At 48.0% G+C, this 19,949-nt stretch overlaps 1 protein-coding gene across 3 annotated transcripts in view; it reads left to right on the top strand.

The window, feature by feature from the left end:
• The window catches only part of LOC132781507 (cytochrome P450 2C18-like), a 61,904-nt gene that overhangs the window by 6,388 nt on the left and 35,567 nt on the right, over positions 1–19,949 (top strand). The window contains exons 5-9 of one of the 3 annotated variants that reach the window (XM_060785798.2): positions 1,572–1,748; positions 2,344–2,485; positions 2,573–2,760; positions 5,248–5,389; positions 8,577–9,034. The exons of 1 other annotated variant lie outside the window; for it this stretch is intronic. In XM_060785798.2, coding sequence (XP_060641781.2) covers positions 1,572–1,748; positions 2,344–2,485; positions 2,573–2,760; positions 5,248–5,389; positions 8,577–8,758 — 831 coding nt within the window. In that variant the 3' untranslated portion in view covers positions 8,759–9,034. Of the gene's footprint in view, positions 1–1,571; positions 1,749–2,343; positions 2,486–2,572; positions 2,761–5,247; positions 5,390–8,576; positions 9,035–19,949 lie in introns of those variants that run through there. One more of the 3 variants, XM_067463166.1, reaches the window with a different exon arrangement.

Genomic DNA, 19,949 nt, shown 5'->3' with positions numbered 1-19,949 from the left:
CAATCCAATCCAATTCTGCCAAGAAGCAGGAATATTGCATTCAAAGCACCCCTGACAGATGGCCATCCAGCCTCCATTTGGAAGCTTCCAAAGAAGGAGCCTCCACCACACTCCCTCTGGGGCAGGGAGTTCCACTGCTGAACAGCTCTCACAGTGAGGAAGTTCTTCCTCATGTTCAGATGGAATCTCCTCTCTTGAAGTTTGAAGCCATTGTTCAATTGCGTCCTAGTCTCCAAGGAAGCAGAAAGGTAACTTGCTCCCTCTTCCCTATGACTTCCTCTCACATACTTATCTCACTAGGGGTGCATGTACATGGTGAAATGAATGCAGTTTGACACCACTTTTATTGCCATGGCACAGTACTATAGAATCCCTGGAGATGTAGTCAGAGGCGACCCTTGATAATTTTCAACGGTAAGCAAACAGTATTTTGGAGCCCCCCCCCCCCAACCAATTATTGCTATATATTTCCTGTTTGTCGTGGGAGTTCTGTGTGCCATATTTGGTTCAAGTCCATCATTGGTGGAGTTCAGAATGCTCTTTGATTGTAGGTGAACTATACATCCCTGTAAGTACACTTGCCGCATTTGCTCCCTTGCCTGGCCCGCTCTGGGTCCGGAGGTGTGCCTGAAGACCCCAGCGTGTGCACCAAAAGTCACCTCTTCTCCTGACTTTCTCCTCAGCCATTGGGACCAAGAGAGAGAGAGAGAGAGAGAGAGAGACAGAGGTGGAGATGCCCACCTTTCCTGAAGGTAGGCGCAAAAACAAAGGAGGGAGCGGAGGTGGGAGATACCTCCAGCCGGATTGGCTCTCTCTCTCTCTCTCTCTCTCTTGGTCCCAATGGCTGAAGAGAAAGTCAGGAGAAGAGGCGACTTTTGGTGCACACGCTGGGGTCTTCAGACACGCCTCCGGACCCAAAGCAGGCCAGGCATGGCGGCTCCGCCCCTTGGCCCGCCCGCGGATTGGGGAGAGGAGAGGAGGCGGGTGGAGCACCAGGGGATCGGGAAAGGGAGCCAGTCATGGGGAAGGGATTGAACGCGGAGAACGATTGAGTGCTGGCTCTGCTCACGCACCCGTGGCCGGGTGGAGCAGGAAGGAGAGGGGCCAGGCGAGGCTCAAGGGCCCAGCCCCTTTGGGAAGAGGATCGCCCGGCAGCGAGGAAAGAAAGCCGAGGCTCCCCCCGGACTGCTAGGGCTGTTGTGAGCTGAGGGGGCGCTCCTCAAGTGGCGGTCGAGGGGCATTTACAGAGGCACCTCTGCACCCCTGGCAAAAAAAAAGTGTTCTGCGACCGCTTACTTTGCGTAATGGATGAGCCGCCTCTGGATGTAGTTTGGTGAGGCACCAGCATACCAGGTAAAAAATACAACTCCTAGAATTTCAATTAACCAAGTGGTGTCAACCTGCATTCATTCTGTAGAATAGATAATATGTCATAGGAATTGGTCTCCACCCCTCCTGTTCTCTTGTTCTAGAGCTTTGGAAGGACATGGTATCCTTCAGACATGAGGTCAATTTTTGGCTCTTCTGATGGTGAAGCTCAATCTCTTCCTTCTTCCTTCCTTCCTTTCCAGGTGGCCAACATTTTCCCTTCCTTCATGGATTTGGTCCCGGGGCCTCATCACAGAGTAAGGGCAAACTTGGCAAAAGCTGGAGCATTTGTCATGGAGGAAGTGGAAGCTCACAGGGAGACCCTGGACCCCAGCTCCCCTCGCGATTTCATTGACTGCTTCTTTCTCAAACTGGACCAGGTAAGGCCACTCTATTGACCCTTCAAGGCAGGAGGAGGTGCTGGGACTCTGGATCATCTTCTAGGTGGAACCTCTTGACCATTCCCTTGTTCCACCTAGATCTTCTTCTAGGTGGAACCTCTTGACCATCCCCTTGTTCCACCTAGATCTTCTTCTAGGTGGAACCTCTTGACCATTCCCTTGTTCCACCTAGATCTTCTTCTAGGTGGAACCTCTTGACCATCCCCCTGTTCCCCTGTGTTCCTTAACATCCAATCAATCAAGCTTTCAATAAGTCTTTATGCAATAGAAGTAGCTAGTCTCAAGCAAGAAGGGTTCGAAACAGCAACTTCATGCGATAACATCCTTGATGGTCCATCTTATTCTTCTTAGATGCTTCCCACTTTCCTTCCTCCATTGAATTGTTTGTAATTCTGCAAAGATTTTGACAGAGACAAGCAATGTCCTTCAAATGTATTTCTTTTCTGTCACCAGTCTCTTAACTCCTCCAATGGCTGCATGGACAGATTGTTTTCTGTCACCTTTTATATTTGGTATTACAGATGACTGAATGGAATTAAATTGACCCCACTGCTTCTGATGTGTATTTCTCCAGGAAAAGAACAACGAGGCATCTGAGTTCACCACTGAGAACCTCCTTATGTCCACCATTGACTTATTTGGAGCAGGGACTGAAACGACCAGCACCACCCTCAGATATGGTCTCCTGATCCTCCAGAAGTACCCAGAGATAGAAGGTAAAACAAATGCAGGTCCTACAGGAGTTCTCCAATGTTTCCTGCATGTTGGTTTCCTGACCTTGAGTCTCCTTCATCTCCTGGCAGAGAAAGTGCGAGAGGAGATTGACCGTGTGGTTGGGCGCTCGCGACTTCCTTGCATGGCTGACCGTGGACAGATGCCCTACACAGAAGCCGTCATCCATGAGATCCAGAGGTTCATCTCGCTCATCCCATTGAGTCTTCCCCATTCAGTGGCCAAAGACACGTTGTTCCATGGATACACCATCCCCAAGGCAAGGCCCCTCTTCTTGCTTCAAGAACTCAACATGATTCCTCTATGATGGAGGGGATTGGTTACAACCTAGAAATATGTATTACCCATGAGGAAGGTTTGAGAGAGACAATGCCGTCCTTGGTCTGTTATAGATCCAAACTGGAGAGGGTTTCCAGGTCAATAAGTAGGATCCTGAAGTTAGAGGAAACCCCTAGGGCCACTCAATCCAGGCTTTCTGTCACGCAGTCCAAGCCCACTCCATCCTCATAGGGATCTATGGCTTCCATACCTTTGACCAGCTTTCTGCACTTTCCTTGAACTGTGAGATCTCACCAAAGTAGACAGAGTGGGACTATGACTTTTTTCAATCTTGACATAGATCTCCTATTGAGGTAACCTAGAATCATATGGGCTTTTTTGCTGCCGCATCACACTCTTGTCTCATGTCCACCTTGGTGTCTCCTAAGGCTTTGAGATCCCTTCCACTAAACCTTTTTTAAAGGAAGGCATTAACTATCCTTTACCTGTGCATTTCAAGTGTAGATGAAGGGTTAGAAGGCAGGATCATCAAGTTTGCAGACGACACCGAATTGGGAGGGAGAGCGAAGACTCCAGAAGACAGGAGCAGGATTCAAAGGGATCTTGACAGATTAGAGAGATGATGGGCCAAAACTAACACAATGAAGTTCAACGGGGAGAAATACAAGAGACTCCACTTAGGCAGAAAAAAAATGAAATCCAAAGAGAAAGAATGGGGGACGATGCCTGGCTTGAGAGCAGTACGTGTGAAAAAGATCTTGGGGTCCTTGTGGACAGCAAGTTAAACATGAGCCAGGAATGTGATGTGGTGGCAAAAAAAGGTCAATGGGATTTTGGCCTGCATCAAGAGGGGCCTAGTGTCTATGACCAGGGAAGTCATGCTCCCCATGCTCTATTCTGCTTTGGTTAGACCACTTTACCTGGAATATTGTGTCCAATTCTGGGCACCACAATTCAAGAGAGAGATTGACTCTAAGCTGGAATGTGTCCAGAGGAGAGCGACTCAAATGATCAAGGGCCCTATGAGAAGTGGCTGAAAGATCTGGGCATGTGTAGCCTGAAGAAGAGAAGGCTGACAGGAGATATGATAGCCATGTATAAATATGTGAGAGGAAGCCACAGGGAGGAGGAGGGAGCAAGCTTCCTTTCTGCTTCCTTGGAGACTAGGACGCAATGGAGGAATGGCTTCAAACTACAAGAAAGGAGATTCCACCTGAACATGAGGAAGAACTTCCTGACTGTGAGAAAGAGCTGTTCAGCAGTGGAACTCTGTCCTGGAGCGTAGTGGGGGTTCCTTCTGTGGAGGCTTTTAAGCAGAGGCTGGATGGCCATCTGTTGGGGGTGCTTTGAAGGTGATTTTTTTGCTTCTTGGCATAATGGGGTTGGACTAGATGGCCCACCAGATCTCTTCCAACTCTAGGATTCTAGGATTCCAGGCCATTCTGATCTTTCCTCACCTTTCACACACATTTTCACTTCCTCCTCACCTTTCTTTAACCTGTTCTCCAAGCTTTCCTCTTATAAAATTCACACTTTGAAGATCTCAGTCCCTTCAGTTTAAACCCTGGTTGGGAATGAACCAGTGTGTTGTGGTTCAACAGCAACAGCATGATGGGATTGAGAGTGCAGAACAACATGCTGGGAATGAGAGTGCAGATGTTGGCTTTCAGTTTTCTCAGTCACAGCCTGTAGCTAGAGACAAGTTGCTGTTCTCACAAGAACGGAATGCAGCTGATAAGGCAGTCGGTGGGAATCCGGGTCAAGCTGGCCAGGTGTTGAGACAGAGCCCACGGATTGCAGCCAAATGTTGAGATCATCCGTTGGTGGGAAAACTGCTTGTTAGCTGCTTGTTTACTGCTTGTTTGATATTTCAATGTTTTGATGTTTAGCGTATAAATACTCTGCCTTGGAGCTTGCTCAGTGTTAGTTCCAACGTTGCTTTATGGCTTGCTTTGGCTCTGGGGCCTTGGAAAAGGCTGCTTCATGTTACCTCATGCTATTTCCTGGACTTTACTCTGATTCTATGCTTCAAGTCTCCTGCCTTGGCAAAAGGGATTATATTGGATTTTTACCTTGTACTTCTGATCTTCTCACTGCTTATGTACTGCTTTGTTTGAATACCTCACAATAAACTTTATACCTCACAACTGTGGCTGGTTTGTTAAAGGTAGCAAGGTGAATCTTAGCCTGAGAAACAACACAGTGGAAGAAAGGAGTTGCACTTTTGGTGAGCCCAACAGGAGCATAGATATTACTCCAACCATCATTTTTTGTGCTTATCCAAGTGCCATAATGTATGACATCAAGAGCCACCCCCTGCCCCCAATTGAGCCACACAGTTGTTGCCATGAGTGGGGTCCCACATTGTCCTTATGGAGTAGGGCAGATTTGAAGGAACGTGAGGTGTCTACTTAGTGTGAACTCAGTGGTAAACCACTTCTCTCCCTGGGTGCATCTTTCTCTGCAGGACACCACAGTCCTTCCTGTGTTGACCTCGGTGCTTCATGATGTCAAGGAGTTCACCAACCCCACAGAGTTTGACCCACATCACTTCCTGAACAAGGACGGGACCTTCAGGAAGAGCGACTACTTCATGCCCTTTTCTACAGGTAAAGATGCCACTGCAGGTCTTGGGTGGGTTTGGGGGGGGGGGGGGGGTCCATTCAGGCAAGAATGAGAAGTGCTCTCTCCATCTCCTGCTGGACGATCAAAAAGGGTAAAGCTTTCCCCCTGACATTAAGTCCAGTTGTGTCCAACTGTGGAGAGTTGGTGCTCATCTCCATTTCTAAGCTGAAGAGCCAGCATTATACATAGACACCTCCTTGCTCATGTGGCCAGCATGACTGCATGGAGTGCCATTCCCTTCCTGCTGGAGATATTGATCTACTATGTTGGCAGTAGCTGGGGCTAACAAAGGGAACTCACCCTGCTCCCCAGATTTGAACCAGTGACCTTTTGGTCAGCAAGTTCAGCAGCTCGACAGTTTATCCCACTGCGCCACTGATCAGTCTTTGCTGGATGATCAGTCTGACCATAATATATCGAATCCTTCAGAGAAAAAGAAGCACCCAAATCTTGGCTCCTCCAAAAGGGAGAGATCATGATCCAATATCAGGGCAGCCATTCGGGTTCCTGGCGTTTGGAGCCATTTCCCACATTGTATTTGTAATGGGGATATGTGTCCTTCCCTACCATCCAAGTCCACATGTTATACATACTGCAAAGACAAAGTGCCTCCAGGGAGAAGTTCATAGATAAACCCACTCTACAAACTTGTAGCAGTTTGAAGCTACTTTAGCACCCATGGCTTCATTCTACCAGATACTGGGATTTGTAGATCGAAGAGGAGGAATCAGATCCTTCCTCCAGGGAACTCCATCCCACCAGCTTATAGAGTTAGGTCTTTCTAGCAGAGAATCCAAAGTCCTGAACAAGCTGCCAGGATGAGGATCCCATGGAGAATGAATGCAATTTGGCACCAGATTAACTGCTATGGAATCTTGGGAGTTGTAGTTTGGTGAGGCACCGGCACTCTTAGGCAGAGCAGGGTAAAGCCCTTAGAAATCTACAACTTCTATGACCTCATAGCATTGAGCCATAGCAATTAGGAGAGGCAAAGAAATAATCGTTGTTGTTGCTGCTGCTGCTACTGCTACTATTACTACTACTACTACTACTACTATAGTGGTAGGGAGACCAAGGTGCTTGTCTATAAAGCTATTGTCCTCCCAACCCTGCTCTATGCCTGTGAGACGTGGACTGTCTACAGACGTCACATGCAACTCCTGGAATGATTCCATCAGCGCTGCCTCCGGAAAATCCTGCAAATCTCCTGGGAAGACAAGCGGACAAATGTCAGCGTGCTGGAAGAAGCAAAGACCACCAGCATTGAAGCCATGGTCCTCCGCCATCTACTTCGCTGTACCAGCCACATTGCCGGATGCCCAACCACCGTCTCTCAAAGCAGTTGCTCTACTCCGAACTCAAGAATGGAAAATGGAATGTTGGTGGGCAGGAAAAGAGATTGAAAGATGGGCTCAAAGCCAACCTTAAAAACTCTGGCATAGACACTGAGAACTGGGAAGCCCTGACCCTTGAGCGCTCCAGCTGGAGGTCAGCTGTGACCAGCAGTGCTGCAGAATTTGAGGAGGCACGAATGGAGGGCGAAAGAGAGAAATGTGCCAGGAGGAAGGCACATCAAGCCAACCCCGACCGGGACCGCCTTCCACCTGGAAACCAATGCCCTCCTCACTGCGGAAGAAGATGCAGGTCAAGAAGAGGGCTCCACAGCCACATACGGACCCACAAGGGAATCCATAATGGAAGACCATCTTACTCGTCCAACGAGGGATCGCATAAGTAAGTAAGTAAAGTAAGTGGTTTCCACCTGCCTTCATTCTACAGTGTAGATTTATTTATTTATTTATTTGATGCACTTATTAACCGCCATTCTCAGCCCATAAGGGCGACTCATGGCGGTGTACAGTACACATAAAAGACAATTACAAAGCCATTTTCAATAACATATAAACAATACAACAAATTACAGACTACACTAAAAATCCGCTTCGTCTCTTAGTGGAATCATAGCCAATCTCATATTCCTTGTTCCATTCCAGTTCTCATTACTGTATTGTTTTGTTGTTTAGCACTTAATTAAATGCCCTCTCGAACAGCCATGTCTTAAGGCTTCTCCGAAAGGACATGAGGGAGGGTGCCTGTCTGATGTAAGCAGGGAGAGTGTTCCACAGCCGGGGGGCCACCACCGAGAAGGCCCTCTCCCTCGTCCCCGCCAGCCGTGCCTGTGACGCAGGCGGGATCGAGAGAAGGGCCTCCCCAGATGATCTCAAGGTCCTCGTGGGCTCGTAGGCCAAGATGCGGTCCGAAAGGTATTTTGGGCCGGAACCGTTTAGGGCTTTGTAGGCCAAAACCAGCACCTTGAATTGGGTCCGATAGCAAATCGGCAGCCAGTGGAGCTGGGACAACAAGGGCGTTGTGTGCTCCCTGCTACCCGCTCCAGTTAGTAACATGGCTGCCGCGCGCTGAACCAGCTGAAGCTTCCGGGCCGTCTTCAAGGGCAGCCCCACGTAGAGAGCGTTGCAGTAATCCAGGCGAGATGTGACAAGAGAGTGTACCACCGTGGCCAAGTCAGACTTCCCGAGATACGGGCGCAGCTGGCGTGCTCCCCTGGTCACCGCTGAAACCTGGGGGTCCAGGCTCAACGATGAGTCCAGGGTCACACCCAAGCTGCGAACCTGCGCCTTCAAGGGGAGTGCGACCCCGTCCAGCACAGGCTGTAACCCTATATCCCGTTCGGCCTTGCGACTGACCAGGAGTACCTCTGTCTTGTCTGGATTTAGTTTCAGTTTGTTCGCCCTCATCCAGACCGTTACAGCGGCCAGGCACCGGTTCAGGACCTCGACAGCCTCCTTAGTAGCAGGTGGGAAGGAGTGACAGAGTTGGACATCATCTGCGTACAGGTGACACCGCACCCCGAAACTCCGGATGATCTCACCCAGCGGCTTCATGTAGATGTTAAACAGCATGGGGGACAGTATGGAATTAATAATAATAATAATAATAATAATAATAATAATAATAACAATAATAATAATAATAATAATAATCATCATCATCATCATCTTTATTTATACTCCGCCACTATCTCCCTAATGGGGACTCAGGGCATCCCTTTGGCAGCCTCTCAGTGATATGATGCCAAAAAGAAATGCTGAAGCATGGCCTCTGAGACCTCTCTCTTCCTTTCCTTCCCTTCCTTTCTCTTCTTTCTTGCAGGGAAGCGCATCTGCGCAGGGGAAGGCCTGGCCCGCATGGAGCTCTTCTTGTTCTTGACCTCCATCCTCCAGAGCTTCAAGTTGAAGCCCCTCACCCACCCCCAGGACATCGACATCAAGCCCCACCTGAGCAGCTTGGGAAACATCCCCCGGTCGTATCGTCTCTGCGTTGTGCCCCGATGAGCGGGTTGTACCCATTTAAGGTGGAATCAGGTGTGAAACAGGGATTATGTGTCATCATTACCCCAACCTTATTTTCCATCTTCATCGCTATGATACTTCATCTTGTTGACGGAAAGCTTCCCACCGGAGTGGAAATCATCTATCAGACAGATGGCAAGCTGTTTAACCTCAGCAGACTGAAAGCCAAAACCATGGTTACAACAACATCTGTTATAGAACTCCAGTATGCTAATGACAATATCGTCTGTGCGTGTAATAAGAAATTCAATGTACAAATTTGACAAATTTATTTGTTATTTAACATCTCTATGCGACCACTTGCTCAGCTGGTTTGAGGTTTTGGGCTTGAGTGTTACCAGTACGCCGATGACACTCAGCTGGTGCTGAAGATGGAAGGCCGACTGGACTCTGTACCCGATTATGTCCATCAGTGCCTCAAGGCTGTTACTGGATGGCTGCGTGCCAGCAGGTTGAGGGTGAATCCAGCAAAGACGGAGATCCTATGGCTGGGTCGACCAGGCAGTGGGGACATCCAGCTGCCTACCCTGGGTGGCGAGGCGCTACGCCCGTCATCGTTGGTCAAGAGTCTGGGAGTCCTTTTGGACGCTCTACTGACAATGGAGGCCCAGGTCTCTCTCCGCCGTTAGCAGAACCGCCTTCTTTCTTTCCCCTGCGGCAGGCTAGATGGCTGGCCCCCTCCCTGTCCAGGGACGACCTGGCTATGGTCATCTCAAGACTGGACTACTGTAACGCCCTCTACATTGGCCTTCCTCTGTCGGTGATCCGGAAGCTCAAGTTGGTACAAAATGCAGCTGCTCGGCTTCTTGCGGGAATTCCAATGAGATGCCACATCACCCCAATCTTATTACAGCTGCATTGGTTACCCATTGAGCACCGGATCACGTTCAAAGGGATGGGACTCACCTTGAAGGCCTTGCATGGTCTGGGGCCGATGTATCTGAGGGACCGCCTCACCCCCTCCCAACCCCAGAGATCCCTCCGTTCTGAGGACCAAAATCTATTGAAAGTCCCCAGTGTCAAGACCCAGCAACCAGACGCAGAGCCTTCATAGCAGTGGCACCATTGCTCTGGAATACTCTGCCACCTGAAGTCCATGCCTTGCGGGACTTACCAGCTGTCCACAGGGCATGTAAGACATACCTGTTTCGACAGGCTTTTAATGTTTGATACTGTTGTTTTTAAATTGTTTTAAATTTCTTTTAAATTGTGTTAGATTTTAGCCATTCTTGTAAGCCGCTCCGAGCCCCAGGGGAGTGGCCACATATAAGTTTAAATAATAAATAAATAAATAAATAAATAAATAAATAAATAAATATGAATTTAATAATTATGTGTGGAAATGAATGGGAGAATGGAAGAATGTTTGGTTGGAGCTAATAATTTTGGAAACACCAGTAGAATATTAAGGCCTGCAATGACAAACTACCTGCTTGCTGGACTTGCTAATGAGAAACCCTGATAAGAACGGGACAGTGATAAAGGAAATGTTTGCAACATTCCTTATCTTAAGAAGGAAGTCAACATAAGATCAACACCAATCAAAAAGATCAACATCTGGCTAGGAAACTGAGATGGATCCAGGATGGAAGATGTCTGGCATTAATTTACAACTTTGGGATGACATCAGCAGGATATTCCTATAAAAGACTCAGTCTAATAATGCTCAAAGTGTGGCAGACCTGAGGAGTCTGTTCCACCCGCCATGCTCTGCTCCATGGGAAGGAGAAAGATAGTGGACGTATGGAGAGTGGCAGATCTTCAAGGGGGCAGTCTGGTCACTTTGGGGCTTCTTTCTCAAGGGAAGAGGAAGAAGTGCGCTTTTGGAGTCTTGGATTTTGTGCAGGGAGTCAGGTTCTGCTGTGTGGAAAACACAGATCTGGTCCTTGGCATTGTGCTTAGAGAAAGAAGTTTTGGCATTTCAGCGTTTTGAAGTTTTGGCGTTATGGAAGTTATGGAACTATACATTGTTAAGCTGCAGGAGAGCAGGGTCTGGCCTAAGAGGAGCTTCTCCAAGGAGGGAGAAAAGGATATGGTAATATTTGGATGCATGTGGACGAATGCATGTATATGTGGCGTGAATGTTGAGTGAAAATGTAATTCCCCTTTGTTTGTTTGTTTGTTAACCAATGTAATTGTAAATCCAATGTAGTTGCATAGAATCTGTATGTCTGTATGTCCAATGTCATTCGTTGTCTAAATGTTTACCGGCTACCAGTATTAAAAAAAACTCTAAAATTACAACAACACAACAACAGAGAGGAAACAAACAAGGACATCTAACCACCTCTCAACAAAAGTTTGCTACAGGCACTGTCAGGCCATCAATTTATTTATTTATTTAAAAGTTTTGTATACCGACCTTCTCACCTCTCTTGAGAGACTCAGACCGGTTTCCAACCATAATATCACAGACAGTCAATAAAACATCATAATACATATTACAGTAAAACATTAAAACAGCAATTTCAATCAATAACTATAATGGTCAGTCGTCACACTAAAATCGTTGCTCATCATCCTCCATCCATATCTCAGGGTGTTGGCTCACTCGTCGAATGACCTGTCTCCATAACCACGTCTTCACCTGTTTCCTAAATGTCAGGATAGAAGGGGTGGTTCTGAACTCCAGTGGGAGAGAGTTCCAGAGTCGTGGGGCCACCACCGAGAAGGCCCTGTCCCTTGTCCCCACCAGGCGCGCTTGTGAGGCTGGTGGGACCGAGTGCAGGGCCTCTCCAGACGATCTGAATAATCTTGATGGTTCATAGGGGAGAATACATTCGGAGAGGTAAACAGGGCCGGAGTCGTTTAGGGCTTTATAGGTTAACACCAGCACTTTGCTAATGCTAATCAAATGCTCATCAAGGTGGTCAGTTAAAACATTCCCACCTAGCTCCAGCAGACAAGAGTTTTTTGTCCCACCCTGGTCATTCCACAGATATATAAACCCTTTGTTCTAGTTCCAACAGACCTCACTACCTCTGAGGATGCTTGCCATAGATGCAGGCAAAACGTCAGGAGAGAATGCCTCTAGAACATGGCCATATAGCCCGAAAAAACCTACAACACAATAAATAAATAAATGCAGTGGACCCAAGGCATGGGCATGGGATTGCATTTGCAGAGAAAGAGCTTTCCTTCTTGTGATTTTACATCATTGGAAGAAAAAGGGATGGAACCCATCAGCACCTTGGAGAGCAACTATGGAAAGCAAGAGTTTATATGGACTTCAGCCTTGGTCTCTGTACGAACTGCAGTCCAGTTGACCACAATCTTTGGACCCACCGCCTTGCTGTTGCTGGAGTCAGGGGGAGAGCTTTAAACTGGCTCCCCTCCTTCCTTCACAACCGTGGACAGTGAGTTGAGAGGGGAGGCCTGGTCTCTGAGAGGTCCCCTCTCTCTCTCTTGTGGGGTTCCTCCTCAGGGGGCCAGTCTCTCCCCTCTCTTGTTGAACATCTATATGCGACCACTTGCTCAGCTGGTTCGAGGTTTTGGGCTGGAGTGTGACCAGTACGCTGATGACACTCAGCTGGTGCTGAAGATGGAAGGCCGACCGGACTCTGTCCCCGATTCCTTCCCTCCGTGCCTCGAGGCCGTGACTGGATGGCTGTGTGCCAGCAGGTTGAGGGTGAATCCAGCAAAGACGGAGATCCTGTGGCTGGGTCGACCGGGCAGTGGGGATATCCAGATGGCAAGGAGGCGCTACGCCCGTCATCCTTGGTCAAGAGTCTGGGAGTCCTTTGGGACCCTCTGCTGATGATGGAGGCCCAGGTCTCCGTCGTGAGCAGAACTGCCTTCTTCCACCTGCAGCAGGCTAGATGGCTGGCCCCCTCCCTGTCCAGGGACGACCTCGCTATGGTGATCCAGGCCACGGTCATCTCAAGACTGGACTACTGTAACGCTCTCTACATTGGCCTTCCTCTGTCGGTGATCCGGAAGCTCAAGTTGGTACAAAATGCAGCTGCTCGGCTTCTTGCGGGAATTCCGATGAGATGCCACATAACACCAATCTTTCTACAGCTGCATTGGTTACCAATCAAGCACTGGATCTCTTTCAAAGGGATGGGACTCCCCTTGAAGGCCTTGCATGGTCTGGGGCTTATGTCCCTGAGGGACCGCCTCCTCACCCCCTCCCAACCCCAGAGATCCCTCCGCTCTGAGGACCAAGATCTATTGGAAATTCCCAGTGTCAAGACCTTGCGCCTAACAGCAACCAGACGCAGGGCCTTCACAGCAGTGGCACCATCTCTCTGGAACACTCTGCCACCTGAAGTCCGTGCCTTGTGGCACTTACCAGCTTTCCGCAGGGCATGTAAAACATCTCTGTTTCGACATGCCTTTGATCTTTGATATTGCTGTTTTTAAATTGTTTTAAACTTTGTTAAATTTTAGCCATTCTTGTAAGCCGCTCCGAGCCCCAGGGGAGTGGCGGCATAGAAGTTGGAATAATAAATAAATAAATAAATAATATGGAAGGAAGCTGAGGCTGAAAAAGGCTTTTGCCCAAGGAGTCCTTCAGGGGCAACTGGGTTCCTTTGTGTTTTTGTAATGTCAAGAATGTGTTGTTGTTGGTTTTTTAAAGAGAAAGAGATAGAAAGAAGAAGACCTCCTCCATCCCAGGCCATGTCCCCCTTTTTGCAGCTAAAATACCAGCATGAAGACAACAGTGCATGCAGACAAAACCACACAAATGAAAGCACCATTGTAACACAATCACACTGACAGCCCTGACTAGGGCTCAGGTTCAAAGGAAGCATTCTAGCCTCGCAGGCATATCCAGGTAGTGCATTTCAGTTGGTTGTGAAAACTGCTTTTGTGGTTCTTCTAACCATAAGAAACAATACATTCCCACAGAAGTCAAACCGAAAGGCTTTATAGACCATCATGTTGGTGTCAGATTCCGTAACACTGAGCCATGGGTGTTAAAGGGGTGCCAAACCACATCAGCTCAGTGCAGATGCACACTGAGATTTAGCTCTGTGGGGGGGTTTTCTGCCTCGAACCCAAGTCCCCTCTGTTGAGATTTAGATGGATAGATACGTAAAGGTAAAAGCCCCTTCTGCTAGGCATGTAGTGACCACACCAAGCATGAAAGGGTTAGGACAAAGGAGTGGACACGCTTAGACGGAGAGGCTGGACTTTTCCAGGGAAAGGACTGCATGTACCATCTCTAGGCTGTCTTTGAATAATGAGGCTGATGAGCAATTTGTTGTACAGCAGCGGATTTTATCCAGTGCCCAAAGTCCAAGTGCCAAAAGACTTACAGACCAGAGTAAAAATGAACAGAAAAAAAAAACTTTACTCTTAATAGCAGAGATGGAACATACACTTGCAATGTTGCATACAAAAATCAAACTGTGCTGGTCCGTCTGTACCAGGAGCTCCAACTTCATTTTCTTTCTATTTTAATATTTGCATGCATTCCAAAGTTTCAGGGATTCTGCAAAAAGGTGGCTTCTTTTGGTTTGCAGTCATAGGGCACGCCACCTGTCTATCATTGTGAAGTTTGAATCTGCCCCTTCTCCCAGGGAGATGGGAAGGAAAGAGGGGGGCATTTTTAGTTATTCTTAGTGAGGAAAGCTAAGTTAGAGGACGTGGACAAGCTTCACCTGCAGAAAAGCTTCATTTCTCAAGACATTCCGGGGGGAAAAATTCCCAAAGCTCTGGCTGGGAGCTTGCAGCTTCTCAGCCTTACAGCACCTGAGGGAAACAGCCCTAAAGTCTTAAAGAAATTCCAGAGGGAAAACAGCTTCACAGACCCAAAGAACTCCAGCTGGAGAATCTACAAGCTTTGCCTGGTAGGTTTACTCGGTACCAAGACGCAGTTTGGAATCGGTAGTAGATCCCACACCAACAAAGCTTAGATAAGAGACAGCCTGGGAGAGGTTAAAAAAGGGTTTTCCTCTCAAAGTATAAGAACAGTTAACGAAGACAGTTGCCTGTCCCTTGTGGACAAGATTAAGGAAGCCACCAGTTGTTTAAAAGCCTTGAAGCATTGGTTTGACTCATTGAAGATTTGAGAAATATCTGTTTAATTTGTTCAGTAATAAACCTTTCAAGCCATCTCAAGACCATTTCTACAGGGAAATCCTTGAGGGCCTCTTTCATGGCTCCCTGGCTTCCCGTTGGGCACAAGGCGCACGTCCTATTTCAAAAGACAATTATTACAGGCCCAGTGCGGGACAGAACACAAACCATGCAGGAAACTTGCATAGTCTTTGTAAGTAACACAAAATAAGGCGTCTTCATCTTAAATCAAATGAGAGAGCAAAAAATAAACCTTGAGTAAATTGCTTACTTACTTACTTACTTACTTGGGTGATCCCTCGTAGTCTGAGGTTGATGGTCCTCCAACATCAGTGTCCTGGGGGTGTGTCCGTAGGTGACTGTGGAGCCCTATTCTTGATCTGGGGGTGGGTCCACAAGTGACTGTGAAGCCATCCCTATCAGAGCTGTTTTGGAAGTGAAATAGAGACTGTCTGGGAGTCTGGTGAGTCTTCTTCTCTGGAGTGGAGAGACTGGTCATCTGTTGGAAAGGCTTGCATTGTGTCTTCCTGCCTGGCAGAAGAGGGTTGGACTGGATATCTTTGAGGGAATCCCCTCCAATTCTATCATCCTATTTCCTCAGGAATGATTACAAATGGTGCTTTCCAAGAAAGGTGGCCCACATAGATAGTAATGGTCACTTGCTTGTGCATGGAACCTCGAGGGCCTTTCAGTGTGCATCTGTTCTAATCACGACTTAGACTGGAATGCCCAGGAACGGGATGAGGATGACCTGCCTTGACAACAGTCCATGTGAGAGGGATCTGGGAGTCTTAATGGACCACAAGCTAAGCTTGAGTCAGGAAAGTGATGGAATAATAACCCTGAGTCCAGTTCTGGGCAAAGCAAATCATGAAGGAGATGGACAGAATGGAAGGTGTTCAAAGAAGGGTCAGCGAAAACCACGAATCCCCGTCAGAGCTATTTTGGGAGTGAAATAGAGACTGCCTGGGAGTCTGGTGAGTCTTCTTCTCTGGAGTGGAGAGACTGGTCATCTGTTGGAAGGGCTTGCATTGTGTCTTCCTGCCTGGCAGAAGAGGGTTGGACTGGATATCTTTGAGGGGATCCCCTCCAATTCTATCATCCTATTTCCTCAGGAATGATTACAAATGGCACTTTCCAAGAAAGGTGGCCCACATAGATAGTAATGGTCACTTGCTTGTGCATGGAACCTCGAGGGCCTTTCAGTGTGCATCTGTTCTAATCACGACTTAGACTGGAATGCCCAGGAACGGGATGAGGATGACCTGCCTTGACAACAGTCCATGTGAGAGGGATCTGGGAGTCTTAATGGACCACAAGCTAAGCTTGAGTCAGGAAAGTGATGGAATAATAACCCTGAGTCCAGTTCTGGGCAAAGCAAATCATGAAGGAGATGGACAGAATGGAAGGTGTTCAAAGAAGGGTCAGCGAAAACCACGAATCCCCGTCAGAGCTATTTTGGGAGTGAAATAGAGACTGCCTGGGAGTCTGGTGAGTCTTCTTCTCTGGAGTGGAGAGACTGGTCATCTGTTGGAAGGGCTTGCATTGTGTCTTCCTGCCTGGCAGAAGAGGGTTGGACTGGATATCTTTGAGGGGATCCCCTCCAATTCTATCATCCTATTTCCTCAGGAATGATTACAAATGGCACTTTCCAAGAAAGGTGGCCCACATAGATAGTAATGGTCACTTGCTTGTGCATGGAACCTCGAGGGCCTTTCAGTGTGCATCTGTTCTAATCACGACTTAGACTGGAATGCCCAGGAACGGGATGAGGATGACCTGCCTTGACAACAGTCCATGTGAGAGGGATCTGGGAGTCTTAATGGACCACAAGCTAAGCTTGAGTCAGGAAAGTGATGGAATAATAACCCTGAGTCCAGTTCTGGGCAAAGCAAATCATGAAGGAGATGGACAGAATGGAAGGTGTTCAAAGAAGGGTCAGCGAAAACCACGAATCCCCGTCAGAGCTGTTTTGGGAGTGAAATAGAGACTGCCTGGGAGTCTGGTGAGTCTTCTTCTCTGGAGTGGAGACTGGATGGTCGTCTGTTGGAAAGGCTTGCATTGTGTCTTCCTGCCTGGCAGAAGAGGGTTGGACTGGATATCTTTGAGGGAATCCCCTCCAATTCTATCATCCTATTTCCTAAGGAATGGTGCTTTCCAAGAAAGATGGCCCACAGGGATAATAGTGGTCACTTGCTTGTGGGATTTCAGTGTGCATCTGTTCTAATCATGACTTAGACTGGAATGGCCAAGAACGAGATCAGGATGACCTGCCTTGACAACAGTCCATGTGAAAGGGATCTGGGAGTCTTAATGGACCACAAGCTAAGCTTGAGTCAGGAAAGTGATGGAATAAGAACCCTGAGTCCAGTTCTGGGCAAAGCAAATCATGAAGGAGATGGACAGAATGGAAGGTGTTCAAAGAAGGGTCAGCGAAAACCACGAATCCCAGTCAGAGCTGTTTTGGGAGTGAAATGGAGACTGCCTGGGAGTCTGGTGAGTCTTCTTCTCTGGAGTGGAGAGACTGGTCGTCTGTTGGAAGGGCTTGCATTGTGTCTTCCTGCCTGGCAGAAGAGGGTTGGACTGGATATCTTTGAGGGGATCCCCTCCAATTCTATCATCCTATTTCCTAAGGAATGGTGCTTTCCAAGAAAGATGGCCCACAGGGATAATAGTGGTCACTTGCTTGTGGGATTTCAGTGTGCATCTGTTCTAATCATGACTTAGACTGGAATGGCCAAGAACGAGATCAGGATGACCTGCCTTGACAACAGTCCATGTGAAAGGGATCTGGGAGTCTTAATGGACCACAAGCTAAGCTTGAGTCAGGAAAGTGATGGAATAAGAACCCTGAGTCCAGTTCTGGGCAAAGCAAATCATGAAGGAGATGGACAGAATGGAAGGTGTTCAAAGAAGGGTCAGCGAAAACCACGAATCCCCATCAGAGCTATTTTGGGAGTGAAATAGAGACTGCCTGGGAGTCTGGTGAGTCTTCTTCTCTGGAGTGGAGAGACTGGTCATCTGTTGGAAAGGCTTGCATTGTGTCTTCCTGCCTGGCAGAAGAGGGTTGGACTGGATATCTTTGAGGGGATCCCCTCCAATTCTATCATCCTATTTCCTCAGGAATGATTACAAATGGCACTTTCCAAGAAAGGTGGCCCACATAGATAGTAATGGTCACTTGCTTGTGCATGGAACCTCGAGGGCCTTTCAGTGTGCATCTGTTCTAATCACGACTTAGACTGGAATGCCCAGGAACGGGATGAGGATGACCTGCCTTGACAACAGTCCATGTGAGAGGGATCTGGGAGTCTTAATGGACCACAAGCTAAGCTTGAGTCAGGAAAGTGATGGAATAATAACCCTGAGTCCAGTTCTGGGCAAAGCAAATCATGAAGGAGATGGACAGAATGGAAGGTGTTCAAAGAAGGGTCAGCGAAAACCACGAATCCCCGTCAGAGCTATTTTGGGAGTGAAATAGAGACTGCCTGGGAGTCTGGTGAGTCTTCTTCTCTGGAGTGGAGAGACTGGTCATCTGTTGGAAGGGCTTGCATTGTGTCTTCCTGCCTGGCAGAAGAGGGTTGGACTGGATATCTTTGAGGGGATCCCCTCCAATTCTATCATCCTATTTCCTCAGGAATGATTACAAATGGCACTTTCCAAGAAAGGTGGCCCACATAGATAGTAATGGTCACTTGCTTGTGCATGGAACCTCGAGGGCCTTTCAGTGTGCATCTGTTCTAATCACGACTTAGACTGGAATGCCCAGGAACGGGATGAGGATGACCTGCCTTGACAACAGTCCATGTGAGAGGGATCTGGGAGTCTTAATGGACCACAAGCTAAGCTTGAGTCAGGAAAGTGATGGAATAATAACCCTGAGTCCAGTTCTGGGCAAAGCAAATCATGAAGGAGATGGACAGAATGGAAGGTGTTCAAAGAAGGGTCAGCGAAAACCACGAATCCCCGTCAGAGCTATTTTGGGAGTGAAATAGAGACTGCCTGGGAGTCTGGTGAGTCTTCTTCTCTGGAGTGGAGAGACTGGTCGTCTGTTGGAAGGGCTTGCATTGTGTCTTCCTGCCTGGCAGAAGAGGGTTGGACTGGATATCTTTGAGGGGATCCCCTCCAATTCTATCATCCTATTTCCTAAGGAATGGTGCTTTCCAAGAAAGATGGCCCACAGGGATAATAGTGGTCACTTGCTTGTGGGATTTCAGTGTGCATCTGTTCTAATCATGACTTAGACTGGAATGGCCAAGAACGAGATCAGGATGACCTGCCTTGACAACAGTCCATGTGAAAGGGATCTGGGAGTCTTAATGGACCACAAGCTAAGCTTGAGTCAGGAAAGTGATGGAATAATAACCCTGAGTCCAGTTCTGGGCAAAGCAAATCATGAAGGAGATGGACAGAATGGAAGGTGTTCAAAGAAGGGTCAGCGAAAACCACGAATCCCAGTCAGAGCTGTTTTGGGAGTGAAATGGAGACTGCCTGGGAGTCTGGTGAGTCTTCTTCTCTGGAGTGGAGAGACTGGTCGTCTGTTGGAAGGGCTTGCATTGTGTCTTCCTGCCTGGCAGAAGAGGGTTGGACTGGATATCTTTGAGGGGATCCCCTCCAATTCTATCATCCTATTTCCTCAGGAATGGTGCTTTCCAAGAAAGGTGGCTCACAGGGATAATAGTGGTCACTTGTTTGTGGGCTTTCAGTGTGCATCTGTTCTAATCATGACTTAGACTGGAATGCCCAGGAACGGGATGAGGATGACCTGCCTTGACAACAGTCCATGTGAAAGGGATCTGGGAGTCTTAATGGACCACAAGCAGAACTTGACTCAAGCGTGGAATGTGGCAGATAGAAAGGCCAAAGTGATTCTAGGCTGCATCAAGAGGAGTGTCTACATGGAGGGAAGTCACAGCCTTGTTCAGAACTGAGGGGAAGACCTGAAATAATAACCCTGAGTCCAGTTCTGGGCAAAGCAAATCATGAAGGAGGTGGACGGAATTGAGGGTGTTCAGAGAAGGGTCAGCAAAACCCATGAATCCCCATCAGAGCTGTTTTACGAGTTAAACATAGACTGCTTAGGAGTCCAGTGAGTCTCCTCCTCTGGAACGAAGGCTGGATGGTCATCTGTTGGAAGGGCTTGCAT

Source organism: Anolis sagrei, chromosome 1, assembly GCF_037176765.1.
Source record: "Anolis sagrei isolate rAnoSag1 chromosome 1, rAnoSag1.mat, whole genome shotgun sequence".
Lineage (NCBI taxonomy): Eukaryota > Metazoa > Chordata > Lepidosauria > Squamata > Dactyloidae > Anolis > Anolis sagrei.
Note: the sequence above shows the minus strand (reverse complement) of the source record. Positions and strands in the feature narration are given on the sequence as shown.